Raw genomic sequence first — 27,464 nt, forward strand, 5'->3', positions numbered from 1 at the left:
AAAGGTATACAGTAATTACTTAGGCATGACAATATTTAATATTTTCACCTACAAGAGAGAGTGCACCACATTGGACCACTCAATTGGGCCAGTTCATAGATGCTTCTTAAGTTTAAATAAAAGTAATGTTCCCCTTACATGTTTTCCACACTTTATTTAATGTATATTGTATTATAGTTAAGTTTACTTCAGTTATCGGGCTACAGTTTATACGAGTGTTGGAACACGAGGCACACACGTCGCAACCCGGAATCGGAATCAAAGCTCATGTGCAAAAACACAGAAGTCGGAAATCTCGCTCTTTGGTGTCATGTACCCCCATTTACAGTATTAGGACAAAATATGCAATTTTTATACTTAAAAAAAAATCTAGTTAAAAAATGAAAAAAAAACTTCATTCCGATATTTTGAGTTGTAGTCTGGACGGGTCATGACCGTAAAAGGTGAGGAAAGATGAAGTGACATCCGAGAGTTGAGTGGATGTGCGCGTGATTGACTGACACCGCAGGACAAAAGTTGTCAGCCCTGTAAAATCCTCCGATAGAAGACACAAACACACGAGATACACGCGCATATGAACGTGAGGTCAATAAAGGCCAGATCCTGCACTTCAAACGCAATTCAACAGGTCAAAAAGACTCAAGAGAAATAATCGACTTTTATTTTCATCCTCAGCTTCAGATGCATTCATTCATTGACAGCATAAAAGAAACTCGACAAATTCGTACCATTCCTCTTGCATCATCTCAGTAACATCATGCTATGTGAAGAAAATAGAATTTTAATTTATTTTCTAAAATAACAACATGGCACTATAAAATATACAACCATTACACTTTGAATTTGATGTAATACAATAATCTGAACAAGCAGGTACAGTGCACACGTCACAGAAACACAAGATTCGACATTTTGCTTCACAACACTTTTGTTAGTTTCGATAATTTAACAACTATTTTGGCAAACATGGTTCTTGGCATGGGTGCACACAATTTGGTGTGGTTCTCAAACGAGCATGAGAAGTTGTTTGGTACTCTTTTTTTTTTTTTTTTTTTTCCCACCACAACCGATGAATTTCAAGACTTACGGTAAAGTACACAACGTATGGCCCGCGGCCCAAACCCGGCCCCTCTGCAGTATGAGCGGCCCTCAATTGCAGCAGTTATGAAGTCAAAATAAAACATCACGTGCTCTGCTTTTGATGCGTGGGTGTTTTGGCAGTGCAAGCCAACAAGATCAATGACTTGTATTCAGTGTTGCCAATGTATTTAGAATTTTCTGAATATTCTAGCAAAAATTTAAAAAAAAAAAAAAAAAAAAAAAAAAAAAAAAGGAGGAAAGAAAAAAAATAGTGTCTGTGGTCCTCATGTTAGCAACATTCCTGCAAGGTGGACGCAAAGGAATTTGTCCTGCCAATGATGGTGATGGCTATAGGAACAAAATGTTCATGATAGCACATTTTAAAAAATATAGAAACATATGGACACCGTAGTTTTATTTTGTAGTGACTGTTGGTATGCAAATGTGCAGTGAGACGATTGAATTTAGTTCACACCTGCACATCACTTATACTCGCCGCTGTTTATTGGCACGTGCGACACAAGAACAAAAATTCTGCTTGTGTCCAACTGGTGATAGGTAATGAGGTCTTGTAGCCTAGCTGCTAACAGGCTATAGTTCAGGTACAGTTGCATAATCATCTCCTTCCAATCTTGGCAAACAGGTGTGACTAACCTATGGGCTTCCAGTGACAAGAATGTCAATGGAAACCAGCATAACAACATTTTGATAAAACAAACAAACTTGGAATTGGAAACATGGTTATGCTTGGAAAACACTGTACAAATTTGTCTTGACTATGTGCCTACAATTGTAACAAATCATCTTTCCCCACTGAAAGTGTTATTTAAAAAGGCCTATTTTTTTTTTTAAATAAGAAAAAATGGCACCCCACACAAAGCGCATAATTAAATAGAATGTAGCAAATGTGGAAGTTTTAGCCTCATATCTTCCTGCTTTAATTTAATACAGGTGCCTTCCTTATGGTGCGCTTGCCTTGGCCACCAGGGGGCATAATGCAGACAGCATAATTATACGAAAATGACGGTCACAACCTGTAATATTTCTTTTTCGCATAGGCTAATCAATACACACCTGTGAGTATGTTATACTGTCTCTGCTTGAAGAAGATGCTTGATAACTAACGTGACATCAGGTCAGCGTTAGAAAAATTCTCCCGTCAACTGCATTTCGCATTGTGTTAGCATTAAGCTAGCAAACCTTCATGAGGCTAAGTTTGCTTACATATACAATGTGAAATTCTTTTGTTTTATGTTTAGTTTGACAGTAGTTTAAACTAGGTTTGACAATAAGCAGCATGAAGAAGTATTTGACTTTTTTCATTTAATTTTCTAAGTGGCTTATCCTTGCAAACAAAGTGCTGCTTGTTGTGAAGTTCACTGACACCATCTAGTACTTGTATCTCTAATTTCTGCCCGCAACTCAAAGTAAAAAATAAATAAAATACAAAAGTTTGGCTAAGCAATGGCTCGTGTCTCGAAACACCACTGAATCAGGTCATTCCCATGTAGAGGGCTCACTTTAGAACACTGTTTACAAAAACTAAGTGTAAATGCAAGTTTGCATTGAAGTTAGCTTACAGTGGCCAGCAGCAGCTGAATGGGAGTGTTTATGCAGTCTTTTGAATCAAATCAGAAATGTCAGAGTCAAAATGCACCATCAACAGACCACAAACACACACATGACAAAACAGCATCACCAGAGGTGGTGGGGGCGGTTACAGCAAGGCATTGTGGGAAGGGAGACCTGGTCGTTTGACTTTCATGAGAGTGTGTGTGTGTGTGCGTGCCATGCAGGCATGCTGCGCATTCAGTGTGTTTCTCTCAGGTCCATTTTTGTGCTCCAGCATGCTCCTATTTGTGCGTGCGTGTGTTTCATAGTGCTCGGGGAATGATGGTGAAGGGGAGGATGGGGCTGCTGGCCTCCAGCTCCAAAGCGGTCAGGAAACACTCGGTGGCGGCGGCGGAGTTCCCTTGCGCCTGCAACACCTCGCCAAGGCTGTTCCACACGTCATGAGCCGTACTGCGCACAAAAAGGGAAATATCAACAAATACGTATGTACATCATGACATATCCATGTAGCAAATGTAGAATAAAGTACAGTTATCTCAAAACATGAACATAATGATTATCAAATATGGAGTTTCAATTAACTGCTGCACAGGGGAAACAAAGCCTTAAAAGTGACTTGCAAGTGCATTTTACCATGCTTAACTTTTGTTGTGACATTTTTGTAACATTTATGAATGTTAAAATTAATTTCAAGGATGGGAAATTGACTTTTTAACAGCACAGAGTTCACTTCAGCACCAACAACGGATTCACCTATTTGTGGATTTTGTTCATTTATTTAAAAAAAGACAATCTTTTTTTTTATGTGGTGGGAGCCAACCCCCATTTGTCGTGGAAAACACTTATCGTCCTGTTCAGTGTTTTTTTTGGTTAGGGTTAATTTCCCCCAATGCAATTATAATGGATGTCAATTATATGCCGATTTTAAGATTGTGTTTGTTTTAAGAAGGTACCAATATTAAATGTGGTGAATGTATTTTACAAAATTTTATGCTCCACAAAAAAATATTTGTCTCCATCATACTTGTACATCAACATTAGGATAATCTGGTTGAATTTCAGTGCCAAAAACTGTTGGAGTTGAATAGCTTCATTTACAAAAGAAATCCTTTTCCACCATCTTGTGGCACTTTAAGTATAGTTGAAACGTTTTGGGCGATTTTGGAGCAGGACTTGGCCATTGTCCACCTTGACGGGACACGGACACGCACGCCGCACACACCTACCTGTTGACCTGCACCGCGTCCCTCAGAACTTTCTCCGACAGACTGTAGCGTTGCAGCTGATGCAGAATAAGACCCTGAAGATAACGTAAAACACAAGAGACAAACATTTGCATAATAACTTTGCAACATCTGCAATACGCATGCATGCATCTCGATGCCACTTCTTTTTCCAGGCTGATATCAAGTACTGCACTTTCTCCCCAAAAAAAACTGTAAATAATTTTCATGAAAGATCTATACAACCCAATATAGCATGTTTTCTTAAAATTGCAAGAAATGCATGCCAATTTTGTATTCTTCAAATTTCTAGTTCCTGGTTGTGAAACAGGCACAAGAGGGCAGCTGATAGTACCTTCAAATAAGGTTTCGATCACGTTAGCTGGTAAGAAATGCATGCTAACATACAATCACATTATACAATAGTTCCAAGTATACAACCATTCGTACTTAGAGGAACCTACAAGACGAGAAAGGTCTTCATTGAACCTGACGTACTTGTTTTTGAAATGAGGAAGGAAGCCCCAGAGAAAGAACACGAAAACCGAAAGAAATGTCCAAGCTGAAATCAGAACTTGACTGTGAGCCAAATATGATTATCAACAAGCTCCACCAAACGTATTCCTCTTCTTTATTTAACCCCATGGCTGAACAGGAAACACTCTCGAAAAGGAATGAGTGACTCATTTCACTTTTCAAACCAGTAGAGCAAGTTTACAAACCGCTTGGCTCTTTCCAAGATAAGATGGGGGAGGAATCGACCTCAAATTATCGGCAGAATTGTTTTTTTTTGTCTTTGCGGTTCTATTTATCTAATTTTTTAAAATTTCATTTTTTATTGTTGTATTTATTTATTTATTTTTACTTTTTTTTTAATTTATGGATATATATATTTTTTGTTTTTTTATTTCCATTTATATTTATTTTTTTGCATTTAATTTTCATATCCGTTTTAATTTTCACTTTTATTTATTTATTTATTTATTTATTTATTTATTTATTTATTTATTTATTTAGTGATTTATTTATTTATTTATTCTTTATGTTGGCAGTTCTGGTCCTCCATGCTCATGACCCCTTGAGTATTATCAAAGTGCCCTTGAGCAACATAGGTCCAGTCCAGTCCAGTCCGGTCCAGTCCAGTCCAGTCATCTTTAAACCTCAGTTGTTCTCAGTTCTGGACCGTAATTCCATGGAAGAGTTGGTATCCATTCTCTGAATGGGGCAATATTTATTTTAAAGGAACTTTGATTACCTTCAAGAGGCCCAATTATATTACAAATCTAATCTGGCGATCCCACAAGATGCAGGCTAATTACATAAGGCCGGCAAAAAACACCTCAGGCAAAAAGAGGACAGCCACTTGAATCGAAGTTAAAGTCAACAGCACAACCTAGTGTGCATATGTGAAAGGTGTCTTACCAGTCTCTGCATGGTTTTGACATGCGTGGGGTTGATGGACAGGGCTTCTTCATACCAGCGCTTGGCCTCGTCTATGTTGCCCCTGAGCTCTGCGATCTGCCCCCTCATGAAGAGCACATTATGGGATGTGGGAAAGAGGTTGGCGGCTTCTTGAGTGCAGGCGGATGCCTCAGCAGGCTTCGACATGCCGATGTACACCTCGGCTGTCGAAGACAGACAGACAGACGGCAAGGAATTCAGCTTTGGTGGGCTAACAGAAAGTAGTAAAACTACACAACAAACTGGTTGTTAGGACAGAGATGAAGAGATATCGAGAAAGTCGGTGATGGGAAATGAATCTGCACGTCTGCGCTATGTTTGATCAGATTAACATGAGATTACTATGTAGAGTATGTCACCAATCTAGAAATGAGCAACAGTGACAAGAAACTATTTTATTTAGGCCACATCCTTCAAAGTAGAAATAAGATCTGGCCCTGAGGGGGGATGCTATTTCGAAAGAAGAGCGTATGCGTGTATGTGATCATGGGAGGAGGCGCCATAACATGAATCATCAAACATGCTTTCTGGTCAGTTGATGGTGATGGCATATTGTCGGTATGTGTAGGTGCTTCCTGATCATTTGATTTCATTGAGCAGCAATCAAACCCATCTTACGAACTTACAAAACTTGGATGATGATGTCATCTACTTCAGACAACAATACATAACTGAATGGGATCCACATTAGCTATTTTGAAAGAAATAAAAAAAAAAAAAAAAAAAAAAAGACCTCCACAATGTCAACCATTGGACATCCTCGACAGTGCCGTCAAAGTATTCGCACTCTTCGCAACTTATTTTATATATGCTTGGATTATCTGATATTTACAGTTTGATAATAAACTTTAAACATCTACGCAATGCTATGTGCAGAGTAGAACTGCACTAAATCATAAATATCAGTTTTTGATGATGGATTTTAACTCTATTTGTTGATTGTTATTTCTAGTTTCAAAACAATCTACTGCATGATTCTGCAAGGCCTGAATTTCCCTGGGGAATTATCTTATTTTGCCAGACCGGTTTATGGAGAAAATATTCAAACGCATTATCGGTATGATGACGTTTCGTTCTCCACCACTGCACGCTTAAACCTCTCTGAGTGTGTCAAAGTTGAACTTCAATATAAACAGTACTTACGGTGTCGTTCTACATACGGTCAAAATCTCTTGTTTACAAATACAACATGACCTTTATTTTGTGAAACCTCATGGCTGAACGGCAATGTTTTGTTTTAGCGAGCCAATACTTTTTGGTTAGACAAACATACAGGAGGAAACCATCTGTCAGTGTGGATTAAGTGAGCTGTAATCAGAAATGAAACACAATCATTATCTCTTACTCCAAGTTTCATCTGAGAAATCTGATGTAATGTGTTATTTATTAGATACGGAGCGCCTAAGGTGACATGGTAGAAAAAACAACAACTTTGCGTTCCCTCGCAACGCAAAGATTGCGTTCCCTCGCAAAACAACTTTGCGTTCCCTCGCAATCTTTGCGTTCGAACGCAAAGTTGTTTTGCGAGGGAACGCAAAGTTGTTTTTTTCGCCTACCATGTCACCTTCGTTGCGCCGTAAACACTTCCAGGTCATCTTCCATGCGAACAAAAGCAGCGTGTAAACCAGGGGTGTCAAACATAAGGCCCGCGGGCCGGATCAGGCCCGCAAAGGGGTTTAATCCGGCCCACGCGACGATTTTGTTAAAAAAAAAAAAAAAAAATTTTAATGTCTAATTAATCAGTCAGCCACAATCAACATACAGAAAATTTGTAACTTCACAAGCAGTCCTCAGATGAGCAACGCAACTTCTCGTCCTGGATGTCATTATTTTACACACAACTTAAAGTTACGGTTTGTTTAATTATTATTATTATTATTTTTTAATTAAATCATAGACCGAAAAACGTGTTAAATACAACACAAATTCAATTACTGGTAACACAAATAGATATGATAAGGATTAGCGTCCTTATAACATCATTAACTACGCCACGCAATGCAGTCTGGGAACAATATATATGTAAAACCGGTAGATTTAACACGTCTCGGACTCAGTGTTGCCACGTTCCATTTGCAATTGTATTATTTTTTTTGGAACAATACGATTACAGTTGAGCTCTGTAATTTTGGGCTGGCACACAAATAGCGAAAATCTGCATATAATTGACGGCAATCGTTTTTAAGTTATATACCGTTATTTTACCGATGCGGCCCACTTGGTAGTATATTTTCCTCCATGCGGCCCCTGAGCTAACATGAGTTTGACACCCCTGGTGTAAACAAAGCAGTGGAAAAATACATGCTCCATCCTAGTCGCTTTGGGAAAGCTTTCCCACTGTTTTGTTTCATGTTTACAAACGTTCCATCCTCGTCGCTTTTGTTCACATGGAAGATGACCCGGAAGTGTTTACGGCGCAGCTAAGGTGACATGGTAAGCGAAAAAAACAACTTTGCGTTCCCTCGCAAAACAACTTGGCGTTCGAACGCAAAATGTTTTGCGAGGGAACGCAAAGTTGTTGTTTTTTTTTCTACCATGTCACCTTAGGGGCTCCGTAATTAGACATGTTTGACACCTCTGAAAACATTTGTCATTTATTGCTCATCCTACTGGCCAGACACAAACAAATCCATAGAACCTATAATGGGGTTTCTAAGGCAACAATTATTTCCATCATTAACAACCCATTATTAATTATTAGGGGTGTCAGCTGAGTAAAATTTGTGATCGTAATTAATCGTATGACTTCAATAGTTAACTCACAATTAATCACACATTTTAAATATCTTCTAAATGTACAATAATTTATTTTCAAAAGTTTTCATACTCTTGTTAACATAAAAGTGGGAAAAAAATGTTAAACTATTAGAAATATGACTATTTTTTTAGTCATTAGTACAGTAATTTCATAATAATTCATAACATTGAGTTCAAATTAAAAAGCTGTATTGCACTGTAAACAAGAGTGTGATATTGATTTGTGTTCAAGTCATTTTTCTGCCACTAGATGGCATAATTGCATCTGTAAGACTGGTGACAGCTCAGTGCATTTTTCTTTTCATATTAAGAGCTATCGAATCAAGGACTGTCAAAGTTAAAACATTAACTAATTAATTAATCATAAAAAATTAATGCATTAATCATGTGTTAATGCAGATTAATCACACCATTAATTTTGGACCGCAGATGATCCTTTAGCTGACTGCCGATGGTTACATTAAAGGTAGCATGGGTTGTGTTTGAACAATAAACATAACTACAGTGGCATGAAAAAGTATCTGAACCTTTTGGAATTTCTCACATTTCTGCCTAAAATCACCATCAAACGTGATCTGATCTTTGTCAAAATCACACAGATGAAACAACAGTGTCTGCTTTAACTAAAACCACCCAAACATTTACAGGTTTTCATATTTTAACAAGGATAGCATGCAAACAATGACAGAAGGGGGGAAGAATAAGTAACTGAACCATCACATTTAATATTTTGTGGCCCCCCTTTGGCAGCAATAACTTCAACCGGACGCTTCCTGTAGCTGCAGATCAGTCTGGCACATCGATCAGGACTAATCTTGGCCCATTCTTCTTTACAAAACTGCTGTAGTTCAGTCAGATTCCTGGGATGTCTGGCATGAATCGCTGTCTTGAGGTCATGCCACAGCATCTCAATGGGGTTCAAGTCTGGACTTTGACTTGGCCACTCCAGAACGTGTATTTTGTTCTTCTGAAACCATTTTGAAGTCGATTTGCTTCTGTGTTTTGGATCATTGTCTTGTTGCAGCATCCATCCTCTTTTTAGCTTCAACTGTCTGACAGACGGCCTCAGGTTTTCCTGCAAAACATCCTGATAAACTTTTGAATTCATTTTTCCATGAATGATTGCAAGTTGTCCAGGCCCTGAGGAAGCAAAACAGCCCCAAACCATGATGCACCCTCCACCATGCTTCACGGTGGGGATGAGGTGTTGATGTTGGTGAGCTGTTCCATTTTTCCTCCACACATGACGTTGTGTGTTCCTCCCAAACAATTCAACTTTGGCTTCATCAGTCCACAAAATATTTTGCCAAAACTTCTGTGGAGTGTCCAAGTGCCTTTTTGCGAACATCAAACGAGCCACAATGTTTTTTTTAGACAGCAGTGGCTTCCTCCGTGGAGTCCTCCCATGAACACCATTCTTGGCCAATGTTTTACATATAGTTGATGCATGCACAGCGATATTGGACTGTGCCAGTGATTTCTGTAAGTCTTTAGCAGACACTCTAGGGTTCTTTTTTACCTCTCTGAGTGGTCTGCGCTGAACTCTTGGCGTCATCTTTGGTGGGCGGCGACTCCTTGGGAGGGAAGTAACAGTGCCAAACTCTCTCCATTTGTACACAACTTCGCTGACTGTTGATTGATGAACATCCAGACTTTTAGAGATGGTTTTGTATCCTTTGCCAGTTTTATACAAACCAACAATTCTTGATAGCAGGTCTTCCGACAGCTCTTTTGAGCGAGTCATGGTGCACATCAGACAATGCTTCTCATCAAGACAATTCTAACCAGGTGTGTGTTTTATAGTGGGCAGGGCAGCTTTAAGTCACTCATCAGTGATTGGGCACACACCTGACTTAAATTGTTTGGTAAAAATTGGTTTCAATTGCTCTTTAAGTATCCTTAGGCAGAGGGTTCAATTACTTATTCCTCCCCCTTCTGTCATTGTTTGCATGCTATCCTTGTTAAAATATGAAAACCTGTAAATGTTTGGGTGGTTTTAGTTAAAGCAGACACTGTTGTTTCATCTGTGTGATTTTGACAAAGATCAGATCACGTTTGATGGTGATTTTATGCAGAAATGTGAGAAATTCCAAAAGGTTCAGATACTTTTTCATACCACTGTACATGCATTAAAGTAAAGCATTTAATAAATGTTTGTGTATGACATTCAGAATATTTGCTCAAATCAAATTTTGGGGTCATTTCTTTCCCCATTTTAACTTATGCAGGTAATTAACTGATTAGAAAAAGGAGCATGTGCAGTGGATCAAAAAATGTTGGCGACGTCCTCACAACATTAAATGTTGAAAGAAAGAACACATAACAGGTGCCCTTTAAATTTAGCATGCAAAAAAAATTGAATAAAAAGCCTTTTTAATTGATTAATCCGAATTCTAAGATGTGATTAATCTGACTAAAAAATGTAATCGACTGACAGCTCTAATCTAATCTTTAACATGAAGTAACTTTTTTAAAATTGTAAAATACAACTGGACTCCACAAATATATGCAAAATTATAAAATTTCTTACTGCAAAATTTTGAGATGAATAGTGACGTTAAAGGAACTTTAAATTAACTCAATTAATGCACTAATTTTGACACCCCTATTAATTATGAAGTGGACCCCTGCTATTCAATGGGGGATGAGGATCAACCTGTGAATAGTGAAAATCTGCATATAATTAACAACTATAAATGCACTGGAAATAATAAAATAAATATACAAATAATATATATATATATATATATATATATATATATATTTATTTATTTATTTATTTATTTTAACTGCCAAAATTCTTGAAGGTAGAAAAAACGGGTACAAATTTCCAATAAGTGTGTGCTCTAAAAAAAAAAAACTAATAATAAAATATATATATATATATATATATATATATATTATGCATTAATATTTTTTTAATCCACAAATAGGTGAATGTTGTGACAAACTACGAGTATGCGGGGGTCTACTGCACTATGATGTAGTGCAAGTACCTGCATGCAGCCATATCTGAGCCAGGGTCAACCAGGGATGGAGGGGTCCATGTTTCGGGGCACTACTCTGCAGGGAGGAGGCCACCTCAGACAAAGCCTGCTCCACACGACTTGCTGCTATTGAGGTAGCATGCACAGAACCTGTAAGGAGATGCATACATCATCATATGACAATATTTCGCAAAAGGAAGGCAGTGCAGTCTCTTTTATTTAGGTGAAGTCACTATGTGCCACGGTGTACTTACAATTCCAGCCAAAGTATACTACTAAAATTGTCATTCAAAAAACATGAGAGGGGAAATAGAAAGGTTGTAGTTTCAAAAAGAAATCTGCTCACCATGGCACACAGCGTCCTCTTTGTGATCTAAAGCCTTGAAATCAGTACACAGCATTCCACACACTGCAACGCACCTCAGTGTTGTTCTGAGTCTGAATTAACCAGGTTGAAGTGAACTCAGCTCGGCACCACCATGCATGCAAACGAAATCACACTGTGCACCGATTAGTAAGGTAAAAAAAGTGCTTTTTTGTTACAGCAGCTGAGGTTATTTCTGGCACGCACAACCGACTGGTGAAAACTTCACGCCGTAACGAAATACAATTTGGAAGAATGATTCAACGCCGTTTATTACACATGGAACTAACTTTTTGTGAAAGGATGACACATCACAAGTGTTGGCTAAGCAATCTTTAGTGCAACGACTGGTTTTATTTTGGTAGGTTGCAACGTCCTCATATGTCCCCATTCGGGTTGGCTTGGCAGGAATATACTTTATGAACATAGTTTTTGAGTATGAAGGAGCTTGATTTGGGAATTGTGTGACTAGTGTTGTGTCTTTGACTTTGTGCTGTTCGAACATCGAGTTTGCTTCTCAACTTTCCAAGTTGGATTACATTAGTAGCGGATTTCATTTTATACTTGTGTGAAAGATGATGTGGGGGGAAAAAAACAAACAAACAATGAGATGCTTGAGGTTTAGGATTCTGCTATTCTGGGGGTCTTCCACTTGACGCCATTTTGTCTCTTGCATTTCCAAACAGTGACAATTGACACTCACACCTACTTTAAATGTTTGCAGCTGACACAACACATGCACAAGCTGCTAAATTACCATAAAGGAATACACTGACTCAGAAGAAAAGAAAAAAAAAAGTTGGTTTTGGTTTAGCTTTTTTTTTTTTTTTTTTTTTTTTTTTTTCCAGTGAAATGTATTTACTTTCAATGTATAGTTCACAAATAAACTGAAAAAATAATTTTATTTTTTTTCCCCCAAAAATAAAGTTTGGTGTCACAAGATTTTTTTTGGGGGGGGGAATAGATTTTTATTTTTATTTTTTTTATTGTAATTATTTTTTTTTCATTGTATTTATTTATTTTTTAATAATATATTTTTAATTCCCTCTACAAATGTTCCACACTGGAACATTTAATGAAAATTAATATATAATTGCTAACCAATTAAAAACACTCGGTCATTTGTTACTTGGGTTACAGAATTAAAATAATGAAGGGATCCTATACATCTTTAACTACAACATAAGAAAAACAGAATCATCTACTATTTCTTAGAAGAAAATCTTTGAAATTGCTTTCAAAGTCAAACCCAATATAAAACGCGACACCATACAGGCAATTAAAGAAAAACGTATAAAGAAAATAGATGGATCGTATTTTACACTGTGTTTTATGTAAAGACAACTTAAATTAATAAATAACATTTAGAATAGATATTTAGTAATTGCATAGTAGTTTTGTTTTGTTTTTTTAAACAAGGAAGTCACTGTATTCCTTTAAAGCAAATCATGAACAGCATCAGCACAAGGCCTTTTGTTGTAACTGGTTGCTACTAGTTGGTAAAAGCTGATGATGTGTACACAACAGCCACTTTATTTGGTACACAAGTTCAACTGCTCACTCAATGTAAATTGTGATCAGCCAATCTTAGGACTAACGTTACTGTAAATGTATTCAAAATGCTGTGCTAAAAATGTAAAGAAAAGGGATTTTAAGGGATTTTTCTCCATAATTGACGGGAACTTACTAATAGCACAGAAGAGTGGCCAGGCAACTAGACAAGACAGTTTGAAGAAATTATCTTTAATAAAGTATTAAATGTTGCTCATGCTCTGGTAGGTAATGAAAGTAGAACTGTTAGTAGTACTGTTGTAGAGAAACGCAAGAGTCCTTCAAATTTTTTGTTAAAACATTTATATGGTTGGGTCAGAATTTGGCTAATTCTTGTTTATACCAACCCCTAAATAAGGACCAACAACTTGGGGGGAATTATGCCATAATAATAATGCTGCTGACAACTTAGCATTTACAAAGTGTACCTAATAAAGTCACCATGTGCATATGAATTACAATCTCACCAGGGAAAAAATACTTCACTACAACAAAGGATGGGAAGAAAGCAATAAATGGAAAACTTAAAGTCAGATGGAGGTTACTTGGTTACTTACAAACAGAAAACATGGAAGAAAAACCAAGCATGTTAGCGTCCTGAGGGCCGCCTTAAAACAAAACAAAACAAAACAAAACAAAACAAAACAAAAAAAACGGAGGGATGGGAAAAAACAGAAAAGCGGTTGTTAATGATTAAAAGAGAGAAAGTCAAGCACAAACAAATCAGTGTGAAACAAAAGAAAACTTAAAAGTGCATCACGGTGTTCATTCTTCTTTACAAGGGCCTTCTGATATGAACCTTATTTAATAAATGAATCTTACTATATAAATAAAGAAATGTGTTAGGAAAACCTCACTTCCATCACATCAATTTGCATGTACTGCACAAAAACTAAAAACTAGAACACAAGTGCCATGACTTCACAAATGTCTCTTTTAAAACACACTTAGCATGCTTGTGAGGTTTAAATACGCAGTCAGTCAATGAAGATCTCTCATTGGAGCACATTATAGGTTTTAAATGCCATAAAAAGTGTACCTTTACAATTAATTAATTAACAGTTCAATAACTAACTATAGTACATATGGGAAACTGTTGAATCCAATGCTGTATGCTAACAAACTTGAGGTTTGTAAACCATCCTGATACCACATGTGGAATTGTCTATCCAAAATAATAAGCCATTCATCATTTTTACATTTATTTGAACTGCAATGTATCACGTGTCTAATAGGAGCAAAGTGTTAATTAATGGGAACAAATGTATTTACTGTAATATATCTTTTTCTGCCCAACTGCTAACCTGGAGCGTCTGTTCTTGTTAGCTGCTTTTATCTTCTTTACTTCCTAATTCTTTGTGGATCAGTGTTGGAATGTAAAGTACAGACGACTCAACTTGTCAAATGTACTACTCTACAATGACATGTTTACAGTGCAGTGTGACATTGACTAGTTGCTCATCACGTGTTTTAGGTTTGAGGAGGAGGAAGAGCCGCTTGCACCAATAGATGAGTGCGCTGAATGAAATGAGTCCACCAATACCAGGTATAGTATTGGGCCAATACCCAGCCTTATTTACAGGTATTGGTACTCGGGATGATGGCTCATACCATATTGGGCGCCCTCTAGTGGCTGTTTTACTATCAGGAACTACAAATTAGAAAGAAAGGATTAGAAAATTGCCATTAATTTCATGCAACTTTACGAAAAAATACTATTTTGGAATATATAGGTCTTTCGTTGGAAATTTTGTGTATCAATCGTACTAGTGGTATCAGTACTTGATATTGGTATCAGTGACTACTCAAGAGTTGAGTAATAATAATAGTGGTGTCGGTCTGAAAAACAAGAAGTGGTATCAAACATCCCTAATTATGCTTACTGTTTTGTCACAGTTAATAGCAGCTTTTACAGTTGCCATGGCTGCTATGTTTTGTAAATACGTCTGCCATTACACATCTGTTATTGGTCATAATATAAGTAAATACAGCCACCTAGAGGCAACTATTTGAGGCCGTCACACAGCGTCCTTAATCTAACCCCCGCAAAATGATTTCTGTACTTCGCATAAGAGTAGAGGACACTAGCTGAGTCAACTGACATGAACCAAGCAATGAAACAACAGGAAGTGCCGTCCTACATCTTTCCTTGTTCTAATAATAGACCTTGTTGCATCAGCTTTCCAGTGAGTTGATTTTCAGAGAGATTTGCAATTGTGAGTAAACTCCTAAATTCTGCGGTTTTTATTTGAACCAAACTGCACAGAGCACCACAGATATGTTCTACAATAAGAGAGGAGCTATGCTCCAATCGAATGCGCTCTTTCGGGCCATCCCAATCCACAACATGCTACGAGCCGAATGAACTTATAGTGTGGCACGTTACAGCTGGAGGAACGTTGGCGACGAGTGACGTGGTTGCAACAGGAGTGAGTCCTGCCTTTGGTGGGCATCGGGGGTGAAGGAGGAGGAGGAGGAGGAGGAGGCAAGAAGGAAGATTTTTTGGGTGGAGGAGGAGGCTGAAGGATGAAAACAGGAGATGAAGGGGGGGACAGTGGAGAGGAAAGCGGGGAGGACAGAGTGGATATGGTGGAGGGGGAAGTGGGGGATACCGGTTCTGAACCAGTATGAGAGGAGGAAGAACCTGAGGCTAAAACAGAAACAGAAAAACAAATAAACAAACGGAAGACATTCCTAAAAGAAAGGAACACAACATAATTATCAATCAAAAGACTGAAACAGAACACAAAATAATTGTCAATCAAAAGAATGAAACAGAAAAGAAAACAAATACATAGGCTTAATTGTTGGTAGGCCTTCGTTTATCAAAGAACAAAAACATAATGTTCACTGAAATTTGACATCATACAACCCCAATTCCAGGCAAGCTGTGGAAAAAGTATCGAAAAACATCCATCCATCCATTTTCTCAATCGCTTACTCCTCACATGGGTCGCGGGTAGTGTTAATTTCATCAACAAAAACTAAACAAAAATAATTTCGTCAACACACATTTTTCGACTGACTAAAACTAGACTAGACTAGACTAAAACCCTCATTAATAAACAATAACTGTGACTAAATTAGTATTCATTTTCGTCGACTAATGAAGACGAGACGAAAATGTCCTTCGCATAATAAAAACCGGACTAAAATCTATGGACAATTTAGTTCATGAACAAAAATGAGACAAAAATGATATGATTTTGTCAAATCTTGTCTCTGCTAATCTGTCACGTCTGTGACACTGTCATGTGACACACAGCACAAACACATGGGACAGACAGGAAGTGGATTCATGGTGAAAGGTTAACAAAAAAAAAAACAAGTAAATTATAGTTATAACTTAACATTAATCCAATGGCTATAACGTTCCAACAATAACGTTAATGCGACTGGTACCATACTAGCTAACTTACTAGCTCATAGCATGGAGCCACAGTAGCCACTGTTATTGTGTGTAAAGTTGTTTTTCATCACCAAAAATGAGAAAATTTTATGTGAAATATATATATATTTTTAGACTAAAACTAGACAAATAAAATTATGTTTTCATGGACTAAAATAAAGAAAATTTTTTTTAGATTTATAGTCGACTAAAAATTGACTAATTTAAAATGATTTGAGGTTGACTAACTGTGATAAAAACTAACAAGGGTGACTGAAAATTGACTAAAAGTGAGACATTTAAACATTAACATTTAGACATTTAACTGAGAAACTTAAAAATGGCAGACAAAATTAACACTAGCCGCGGGGGTGCTGGAGCCAATCCCATCCTGAACTGGTTGCCAGCCAATCACAGGGCACACAGAGACGAACAACCATCTAAACTCACAATCACACCTAGGGACAATTCGGAGCACCCAATTAACCTGCCATGCATGACTTTGGAATGTGGGAGGAGACCCGGAGAAGACCCACGCAGGCACGGGGACACCATGCAAACTGAACTGAATTTGTTCTTGTAACTTCAGTTGCTCTACAACCCGAGATAATAATACACCACACATTTTGAATGGGAGACTTTTCTGGACTGCTGGCTCATCAAATACTTGCACTTTTTTTCTCTGAAGCCACGTTGTAACACGTGCAGAATGTGGTTTGGCATTAATTGGCTAAAATAAGCATGAACAACTCTGAAAATGATGTTGCTTGGATGGCAGAATATGTTGCCCCAAAACCTGTAAGTAACTTTCAGCACTAATAGTGCCTTCACAAATGTGCAAGTTATCAATGCAATGGACACTATCATATCGCCTTATGATCACAAATACTGGCTTTTGTGCTGATAACATTCCAAATGGTCCTTTTCCATAAACAGTGTGGACTCGTCAGACCACAGCACACTTTTGCTCTTCGCGTCAGTCAGGCTCAGAAAAGCTCGGGCCAGTAGAAGCTGGCAGCCTATCTGGATGTTGTTGATCATATGACTTTTTTTTTTTTAAACTTGCATTTGAACTTGTAGTGACAAACTGTCTTCACAGACAATGGTGTAATGGTTCCACTTACGCACAGAGGGGCATATTCACTAAGAATGCGCTCCGTCCGGTAATAGCTCGAAATATTGCACCACAACTGCACCCGCAGTCTGAGCCCAGTTACCCACCTATTCACTAAGGATATTGCTCTAATCATACACCGGCGCAATGATCCCGGGATCGAGGTTGCGTCAGGTTAATAAATGCTTTTCATAAAGGTTATTTGCGTCATGCAAACTCGTTGTCGCTGTGCGCTGGCGTTAGTGAATTAGACACTGCATATCAATGAGTCTCATTTGCATTGGGGTGGGCATATTTTGCGTCAAATGTGTGCAAATTACCTAATTTACATACGCTCAAATAACACCGGCGCACTGTCATGCAATCTGTTCGGCAGAGCACTTAGTGACAGATTTCCCCATCTGCGCGTGTTTCGTGAATTAGGCGCTCCCAGATTGCTCCATTTTTGCCGGTTAGCGTGGTGCAAAGGTGACGCAAACCTTTAGTGAATAGGCCCCAGAGATGTTACAGGCATCAAATTCAAAATGAGAGAATTTCTTTTGCTAATGATAATAATAATAATAATAATAATAATAATAATAATAATAATATTAGTTTGAACATTCAAAATGTTGTCTTCATCGTGCATTGAATTGCAAAGTAATTGTAAATCCTATGCTGGTTGTAGCAAAACAGCTCCTGAACATAACCAATCTGTACCAACAATTTAGCCTATGTGTGAATCCAGTTTAGGATTAATGAGCAGATACAGAAATGAAAAACTTTTTTAAACGATCAAGACCATTGAAGCCCTCATTGTTAATTATCAAAATAGTTTTTTTTTTTCCTCAGTCAATTAAACAATAATACAAAAAAATAACAGACTTTTCACAATGCCAGTCAGACCACAGATCAACTGGATTCATATGAGTGATTGTAGTGTTTGTGTACCTACCAGTATCCGGGTCACTGAAATCTGGCAACGTCATGGCATTTAGCTGTCGTCGGTCCGCTACAGCTCTATCCAACAAACTGCTACCACGTCCCGAATCACTGCCACAACAAACGTGCATTTTAGAGCACACAACACACATTGGGTGGACCATAACATTAAACCCGTCAGATTCTTATGGAGCCGTGTGTGTGTGTGTGTGTTTACCTGGGATTTGTAAGGTTGTAAAAGCTCTTCCAAATCTGCAGCATGTGTTTGCAGGTGAGCAAAGCTTCTTCTGATCCTCTGCACATACTCTCCAACTTGACCTTGGTATAGAGCAAGCTATAGGACGCACAGCACACGCATTAAACACAAGTTGTAGTAACTTGAAATGAGTTCTACCATGTTTGCGAGTGCGTGAATATGTCCCACTTGAAGTTCTCTGGATATTCGGATAGGGCCATTTCGATAATATTGAGACCATCCTGGTAGTGTTTCTGTGCTGAGAGAAGCAGGGCCAGCAGGTGAAGGGAGTGAACATCATCGCCTTGAAGCTGCAAGGCTTGTCGAACATAGCCTAGCGCCTCGGGAATCTACACGCACATAAACACACACACAGGCTACCGGTTTTCTCTACATTCAGGTGAAACACAACTATGCGCAAATTTATTTTCTTACACATTCCTGACTTTATGACTCACATTCCTATGTCAAAGGTCAACTGCATGTTGTGAGTTTGAACGAGTAGGCTTACCTGTCTGGACACAGCAAGCTGCAGGGCAAGGTAGAAGGCTGCGAGATGGTCTGTTGGAGACAAACTCTGAGCTCTGTCAACACAGAGGAAGTTTGCGTGTTCAAAAATGATATTCAAATGACAATTATATGACAGATTGTTGCAGAGTCCAGGTGGGAAAAGTTCGCTCTTGCCATTTCACGGTCACTCTTTACTTTGCAGGGTTCATTTCTCACAAGATACAAGCAAGTGTCCATCAGCCATCTTATTAGTTTTGTTTGATTGCCCAAGATTCATGTCAAATTGCAATCCCGCACCCCCCACCACCCTCCTCCAAAAAAAAATAAAAATAAATTAAAAATCTGAACATTTTAACCAAAGAAATTTTAATGAAACGTGGTGTACTTATGGACAGTGATGGCACAATACTAAATCTCAAATTTTAGGTCAATCATAGCAGGGGTTTAGGATCTACGTCCTGCTGAATTTTAATATTTTCTGCAAAAAGGGCGTGCCCGCCTTCCTTTGAACCCTTTCACCCCAGGAACTAGTGGGTCAATTTTCACAAAACAGAAATTGTTGGAAAGGGAAATCAACAAGGATTCAAAATCTGCAATCATTTCCGAGAATGGCGCATATTTTAGTAACCTAAGTTTTGTTTTAGTTGACCTTGAAACAGACCTTATGGATCACGCAACCTAAACTGAAATTTGAAAAATGTTTAGCAGCAAATTAGCAATATGGAGTCAAAGGAACCATAACCTCAGATATGCATTGAATATTCTTCAGTCATTGAAATTTTAATATTAAATGTCAAGAGAGTCTTTATCTAGTATAGTTGGAAACTTAATGAGTTAAAAAAAAAAAAAAAGAAGGGCTTTTGCTGAAAACCATTTTGAAATACAAGTATGTGAAAAAAAAAAAGAGACCTCTGGAAGGCTCCCAAAGCTTTTCGCTGATACTCTTCTTGTGTGCTTCGCAATGATGCTATGGAGACATGGACAGCAGGACAGAAAAACAAATCAGGTGTACTATACAATCAAACAATGGGCCTTATTCAATAATAAATACAGAAATGTTCTTACTCTTGTCACAAGTTGAGCTTAGATGCAAATTTACCATCAGGCACGTGTGTACTAGACAATTTTCCTCGCACCAAAGGTGTATATGTTAATGAATGAAAATTCATTTGAAGTGAAGGCTTGTGCCCGCGGTGCTACAATTTGCATAAACAGTGCTCCCATTTCACTATAATAAAGTACGTTTGCATGATTAGTGAATGAGGCATGATTTGCGAGATACATGAGCGCACGCACACACTTACCATCAGTGGCTTTGAGGCTGTAAACCAATCCAACGGCCAAGAAGCCTTTTGCTCTGAACTCAGCCGCTTTCTCCCCCATGTCGATCACCATCTTGGCAAAGCACTCGCCCTCATCCAACTAGGATGAGTACACATGAATTTCATTTGAAAAACAACATCTGCGATTTTGGAAGACTACACGGATGATGCTTCGGATTGAGAAGAGTTGTTACCCAGTGCAGGGGTCCGATGCACAGTTTGACCGCCAGCAGCGGGATAGTGGGGTCATCTGGTTTGAGACGGATGCACTCCTTCAGAACTTTAACCGCGCGAGCTGACTTGCCAGCAGCCATTAAAGACAGTGCAAGCTGGTACCATAAATGGAACTCCTCAAAGGCAAACTTCATGGCTCGCTCCAGACACTAAAGAAAATACAAGGTACAAGATATCATGACATTTTTCGCAGTTGTGTCTTATTGATACATATGACACTGTGGCTTTGCCATTCTGAGGATCGTCATATTACTTGCCTCTGATAGCATCTCATACTGCCCCCTTCTGCCCAAAGCGATAGTCAGCAGGTCGTACACCACAGAGGCAGACTGCAGACTAATGATTCGGTCGTTATTGTGTTCGGGAATCCTGCTTAGGACAGCATCACGGTTCGCCTGGAAGAAAAACACGGCAGAAAGTGTGGAATTTGAAAGATATGGGTGAGACTGTATTGCTTTCAGCACGTCTTACCATGGACTCGCTGATGAGGAGCAGCAATAATGCTTCTTCTGTGTTCTCCTGGGGGCAAAAAAGACTTGAGGGAGACAAATGAATAAAAGGAGAACAGAAAGAAAATGAGTGACTTGAACAGCAAATTATATTTTCCCACTCTCTCATTTCTATTTATTCCCTCAATTCATACTACGGCAAGAACATCATGGCTTACTTCTCTCCTGAGTACACCCGCGGGCGTCGGCTTAAGCTGTACTTCTTGCTTTGGACGTGTCCTTGTCGCGTGGGATCGTCCAGCGGTGACACAGTGGGCGGGTCTTCCACAGGAGACCAGTAACTCTGCTCGCACATTCCTCGAAGCAAGATCTCTGCAAGCTGTCTTGCGATGGTCTAAACGAACACACATATTCTTGCATCAAGTAATCGATTTAAAGGGATACTTGACTCCATTAACCATTTTCAGCAATAAAAAGTTCATATTAATACCTTTAAAAACACATTTTGACACTTGCTGTCGAATGAAATTGACATCACAGGTGCTCAGAGCTCAGGTAACGACCAGTGTTCTGGGTTTGGTCATGTGACGCTAGCAAACTGCACTATGATTGGTCGTTGCCTGAGCACACGTGATGTCATCTTCAGTCGACAGCAAGTTGCAAATTGTACATGAAAAAGAATAGTAAATTCATTTTTGACAAAATATTTATCTTCATACTGCTGAAAATGACTAAATGAGTCAAGTATTTCTTTCACACTTTTTCCAAAAATAATTCCTGTATTAACTTGGTGTAAGTCAACCGTTCCATACCATGCGCAAGTTCTGCGTTGTCCTGGTCTCAACAGCTCGAAGAATTTCTCGAAATCGCCCAACACCTTGCGTCAGGTTTCTATTGGAGAAGAAATCCAAAAGATGCACATGAAAAAACTCACAGAAAAAAAAACTAAATAAATAAATAATACAAGTGTAAAAGTGTGTTTGTTTGTGTGTGCATGAGAACAAATAGGTGACGTAATCTGACAAACATAGAATCTTTTGATCCAATAGTTTTTTTAGGTGGCACATTCAGTCATCATTTTCTGCTTAACTGAGAATTTTTTTTTAAAGTGCAAATGAGAACATTTGCAAATTTGCCTATGCAGATTTATGCTGATGCTGTTATGAGTCGCTACACTGCCTAGTCACTCTTTTTGTATCCAGGTCAACACCATAGCTCATAAAGCATTGCTTTGGCGCCATCTGGTGGTATCTTTCTGCCAAGTACCAATGGAGAAATAAGGGTAGGAGCTCATATTCCCCAGATCTCGCTTAATGCATTTTTCGGCTTGCACATTTTCAATGTTTGCCAATGCTCCCGTCCAGACTGCTGACACTCGCAACATTCACTACCTGTAACTCTGAGCAAAACCACCAAAATGATGTGACTCAGTGGAGTTAATGAGACATGTTAATTCCATAGAGCCCTGTTTGGAAAATATATCATATTTATCATATATTACATCAACTCGTGTTTCATGATTCAAAATTGAACTCACGGCGTCACAGTTGTTCGTGATGGCTGCTCTCAAACTCCAAGCAAGCTGAAATAATATTATTCAGTCCTGATAATATATTTTAGACAAAAAGGGCCCATCGCACATTTAATACAGAGGGTGATTCTGTATGAATACATTTTTCTTATTAATATTATTATGTTTATTGCTGGCTGTTGTGTTTTATTTGCGTTCATTTTTGGCAAGTTGTCGTCTGTGAACTCAAGTGACAGGGCAGACCAGCTTCGTTAGAACGTTGCAAAGAAAAAAACAAAAACAAAAAAAATTCTATTCTGGTTGTAATTGGATACAGTAGCCTTTCTAAGTGAGCAATGCCCTATTATTGTTTCATATGTTTTGTTTGTGTTCCTAAAAACAACAAATATACAGATTAGCTCAACCATAATAAAAATGAGGAAACAATGTGGAAAAAAAATCTTTCAAAAACCTGTTTAACTTCAATTCAAAAAGTAAATAATTGGACGTATTTTTGCATTAAAAATATAATTTCAGTATAAACTGTAGCATCAACCTTACATTGGGTTGTGTATTTTTAGTAAGGTATTTTACTATGTTCAAAGATAATTTGCTGCTTAAATAAGAGGACGTACAATTGCTATTGACATCGATTGTTATCTGTTTGCGGACATACTGCCATATAACAGCAGATGCTGTCTTACCCGTTCTTAAAGTGGATGACATGAGCTCGCTGCAGGCCCGTCTCAAGGAAGTAACCCAGTTCCTGGTCCTGGGAAGCCGGACCAGGCTTTGGACTGCGGTTCTGAATTCCAGCTGACAACGCCTGAGAAAATCAAAAGAATTGCGCGTAATCACCAACAGCAGCATGAAATTGCAATTATGGAATTCCTCATATTCATTCAGGCCTCTCTGCTCACTTTTTTTTAATCCCATCATGTTGTTCTCCAATAGAAAAAATGTTTTGAAATTGTATGTATCCTATTAAGCTTACAAAACAATGCTGGCCTATAAAACACTTAAGACTGTGCACAAGCACACCTTCTCAGCCTCCTGCAGGTACAGCAGAGCAATATCTCCAGACTTTTCATAGCAGGTGATGATTTCTTGCTCTCGCTCTGTTCTGTTCCGATTGGAGGAGGGAGAACCGGCATTCTGATTGGACAACAGTGGAGAGGCAGCTGGGACTTTCTCGAGACACAAGCCTGAGTTAGAGAGATGACACAGTGTCACATACTCAACTCAACTCAATTTTATTTATAAAGCGCTTTAATAACAGGCATTGCTGTATACAAAGTGCTGTACATGAACATAAATATCGGTTGTGCAGTAAAGAATAAGGTAACAAAACAAGAACAAAGCAAACATTTTGAAGTGCGTATACAAGTTTTTTTTTTTTTTTTAAGTAAATACATTTTGCATCAGTAAATAAATATGAAGCAGGCGAGTGAATAAAGAGATAAATAAATGCATAAATAAGTAGACTAAAACTCATACACACCACAAAACACCAAGAACAAGTCTCATGGTGCGCCAAAAGCCAAAGAATACAGATGTGTTCTGTTTCGTTCCTCCCGACCGCCAGAAGGCGGTGCTGTCGTCCGGGACTCATAGAACCATAGTTACAGTTGTAACTTTCGTTTTAAGACACGTTTTAAAAGAGGATAAAGGGGGATTTCCTAATATTTAGTGGAAAGTCATTCCAAAGGGAAGGAGCGGCAACAGCAAAGGCTCCATCTCCTCTAGGAATCCACTTAGCCCTCTGTACCTCCAATTGAGTCCAATTGAGTCTGGTCTGCTGACCTGAGGCACCGGGCAGGTGTGTAGGGGTGCAAGAGCTCAGCAAGATAAGGTGGGGCAAGACCATTGAGAGATTTGAAATCAAAGAAGAATCTTAAAGTGGACTCTAAATTTCACAGGCAGCCAGTGAAGAGAGGCCAGGATAGGGGTTATGTGTTCCCTCTTACGGGCACCAGTAAGGAGACGAACAGCAGCATTTTGGACAAGCTGGAGACGCTGGAGGGAGGACTGGCTGATTCCAAAGTAAAGTGCATTACAGTAATCCAGCCGAGATGTAATAAAGGCATGGATTACCATCATACGAAAATAAAACTATAGGTTCTTCAAAACGTCACCATTTAGCAACGCAAATCCAGTTGCATTGCTACCCCCACCATCTCTGATCTCAAAGTCAACCAACCTGCATGATCCTACTCACTTCAATTCGTTGACAACTTGACATGTCCTAAAAGGATATCTTGTTATAGTATATGTTTGGCTATAGTACTGGCATAACTACTGGTTACAAATTATTGGTACGTTTTACATACTTGGCCAGTTAAGACACTTCTGATTCTTCTTCTGAAGTTGGTGCAAATTCTATTTCTTTCCTCCGTCACTTTCAATCAATTTTAGGCAACAGCAAGTCAAACAATGTGTGCATTTGTGTATACATGTGTACCTTTCGTGGCATAAGCCTCTGCTATCATCGACAGCCTATACACTGGAGCACCCGCCAGCTGCATGTCATCCAGATTCACCCTGTTATAATGACCTGCAAACAATCAACTCTATTATTTTACACAGATAAAAAATAAATAAAAAATGAATGAACAACTACATAATGTGAGTAGTTGATCTGGTGTGTCACCTAAAGCATCGCTGTATTCTGCCTCAACGTAACTAAGTTTGGCCATGAGCAGACTTGCTTCCTGGAGGTAATCAGTCTGGAAAGCAGAAAATATACTTTCAAAAGGACACAAGGCATCGGTCAACTACATTCTTATGATATTCCAACACAGCAAGCAGGGTGTATATCGATTTATAACGTGTGCCATTTGTGTGCCATTTCGCCATGGATGGTCACCTTGAGGTTTCCTCTGTCCAGAGCAGCAGTGAGGTGTTTCCTGACCTCAACCAGTTTTGGTCGAGGGCCCCTTGGACTCGAACCCTGTTTGATTGGATTCTCCTTCAGGTACGTCAGAAGCTTGCTTTCCCCCAACAGCAGTTCTCCAAGGTCATCTGGACACAGAAAAATATTTGTATATCTGACTGTGACTGAGTGGACAGAAAATGCTGCGTTTAATCTGTTCCAAAGTGTGTTTGTCGATTGAATGAACCATGTTGAAATTTCACACCTGGGACGTCATTCTCTTCCAAAATGATGTGCACACGTGTGTCCTACTCTGTTATTTTGTCCGACTCATCCGTATTAATGAGGAAAACGCGACGTCATTTGAGATCAACCCTAATAACAAAGATGTGCATGACAGCACCATACCATTCTTATAAAACATACCAAGCCGAATTATGACAAGTAATCCCTACTGCTGATCCCGGTCGGTGAGCAGAGCTTGTCGTCATTACGAGTAAATTGCAATCCACAAAGGCAGCATTTTTAAAGACATTTATGCAGGCAAGGCTCCAGTAGTTTTTCACTCCCCGTGTGAATGGGGGGCTTGAGAAAATGATTTGTAAACATATTTTCTGATTTCATTCAACACTGCATAATGTGCAAATCTTGTTAAATATAAAATAAAATGCTGTGTGTTATTTCATCTGAAATGGGAGTTTTTTTGTTTTGTTTTTATCAACCCTCCACACAGGTCCAGAATTAAATCTTTTTTCCATTTTTCTTAAAAATGCTGACTTTTTTATTATTTTTTTGTATTTTCTTTCCCAGTCTCTAATCGACTCTGGAGGACTTAAATCAGTATTGATGTGAGTTTCTAATTCTGCTTGACAGTGAATGGGATGTTGTTTGTTTGAGTGGGTTTTAATTTGTGCTCATTGTGTGTGTGTGTGTGTGTGTGTGTAAATGAATAAATATATGAAAAACGAAAATAAAATGCTGTAAGGGCTTAACTGGGGCTACACAAATATCTGACGTGGGTGCTCAGCACTGGCGTAGCCGTCCCTGCATTTATGAATCATTATTATTTCAGAATAACTTATAAACACGTTTGCCATTTTCAGGAGGGCCACTATGCACACATATGTACAAGAACACAATGAAATGCAATTGGATACTTTCAATGTAAGAATTCCCTGTTGGATTTGGTATGGAGATTTGATATTGCTAAATCGAAATGTTGAGCAGAAAATAACCGAATGTGGAAAACTAATGTGTGCATGGCATCATTTTAGTCGCACAACTAAGTTTATAATAACGTGACAATAACTATACATGAATTGAACTTGCCATACTAGTGACGTAAAATATTACAGTTCAAATAAAATAAACATCTATGTAGAATTCTGCGACTCATATAATTGAAGTGGTGGGAGTCAGCTGCTGGCAGCAACTGAAACATGTATTCGTTTGCCATCATTTCTGTTTTAAGCGTTATATCGACAGCACTGTCAAATATTTTTGATTAAGACAATTTTAGCATTATTGCCTAGAAGTAATGTTGAGATGCAGAAGTACCCTCCGTACGTCTACCTCTGTCAGGAAGTACAGAGGATTCCGAATCCGATAGGAAGGAAGGCCGCGTGTACGTTTGGCTGAATAAATATACATCTTACCGTTTGATATCAGCTTAGCTGAAAGCTGTCGAACTAACTCCGGTATCTTATCCCATTGTCCCTCTGAACGGCACCGCTCTATCTCGGTCTCCAGTCGTGAGCCAGACTTCTTTGCCGTCATTTTGCTGAGCGGCTTCTTCGGCTTGGACCACAACACCAAAAACTGCTCTTGACGCGCAGCTGTCAAGCCCACGCACATGCAACTACTCTTCCGGTTGTGCAGTTCAAATTAAAGAACAGGTCTCAACATTTGTTTTTA

General features: G+C 38.6%; 1 protein-coding gene across 3 annotated transcripts; it reads right to left on the bottom strand.

The window, feature by feature from the left end:
* Positions 1-639: 639 nt before the first annotated feature.
* Positions 640-27,389, bottom strand: ttc7b (tetratricopeptide repeat domain 7B). Of its 3 annotated transcripts, XM_077538661.1 has the most exons (23): positions 27,206-27,389; positions 25,545-25,699; positions 25,329-25,404; positions 25,140-25,232; positions 23,720-23,883; positions 23,383-23,504; positions 21,981-22,059; positions 21,387-21,562; positions 21,191-21,254; positions 20,977-21,114; positions 20,680-20,868; positions 20,468-20,585; positions 20,073-20,130; positions 19,165-19,237; positions 18,843-19,003; positions 18,636-18,752; positions 18,432-18,529; positions 15,382-15,645; positions 13,553-13,603; positions 11,090-11,230; positions 5,298-5,500; positions 3,879-3,952; positions 640-3,102 (listed from the first exon to the last, which is right to left on the bottom strand). In XM_077538661.1, exons 1-23 carry the CDS (start codon positions 27,324-27,326, stop codon positions 2,955-2,957), a joined length of 2,883 nt encoding a protein of 960 aa, XP_077394787.1. In that variant the 5' UTR covers positions 27,327-27,389; the 3' UTR covers positions 640-2,954. The 3 variants fall into 3 exon arrangements, with proteins under 3 accessions (XP_077394787.1, XP_077394785.1, XP_077394786.1); XM_077538659.1 differs by lacking the exon at positions 15,382-15,645; XM_077538660.1 differs by lacking the exons at positions 13,553-13,603; positions 15,382-15,645.
* Between the last annotated feature and the right edge of the window lie 75 nt (positions 27,390-27,464).

This window comes from Festucalex cinctus, chromosome 12 (assembly GCF_051991245.1).
Source record: "Festucalex cinctus isolate MCC-2025b chromosome 12, RoL_Fcin_1.0, whole genome shotgun sequence".
Lineage (NCBI taxonomy): Eukaryota > Metazoa > Chordata > Actinopteri > Syngnathiformes > Syngnathidae > Festucalex > Festucalex cinctus.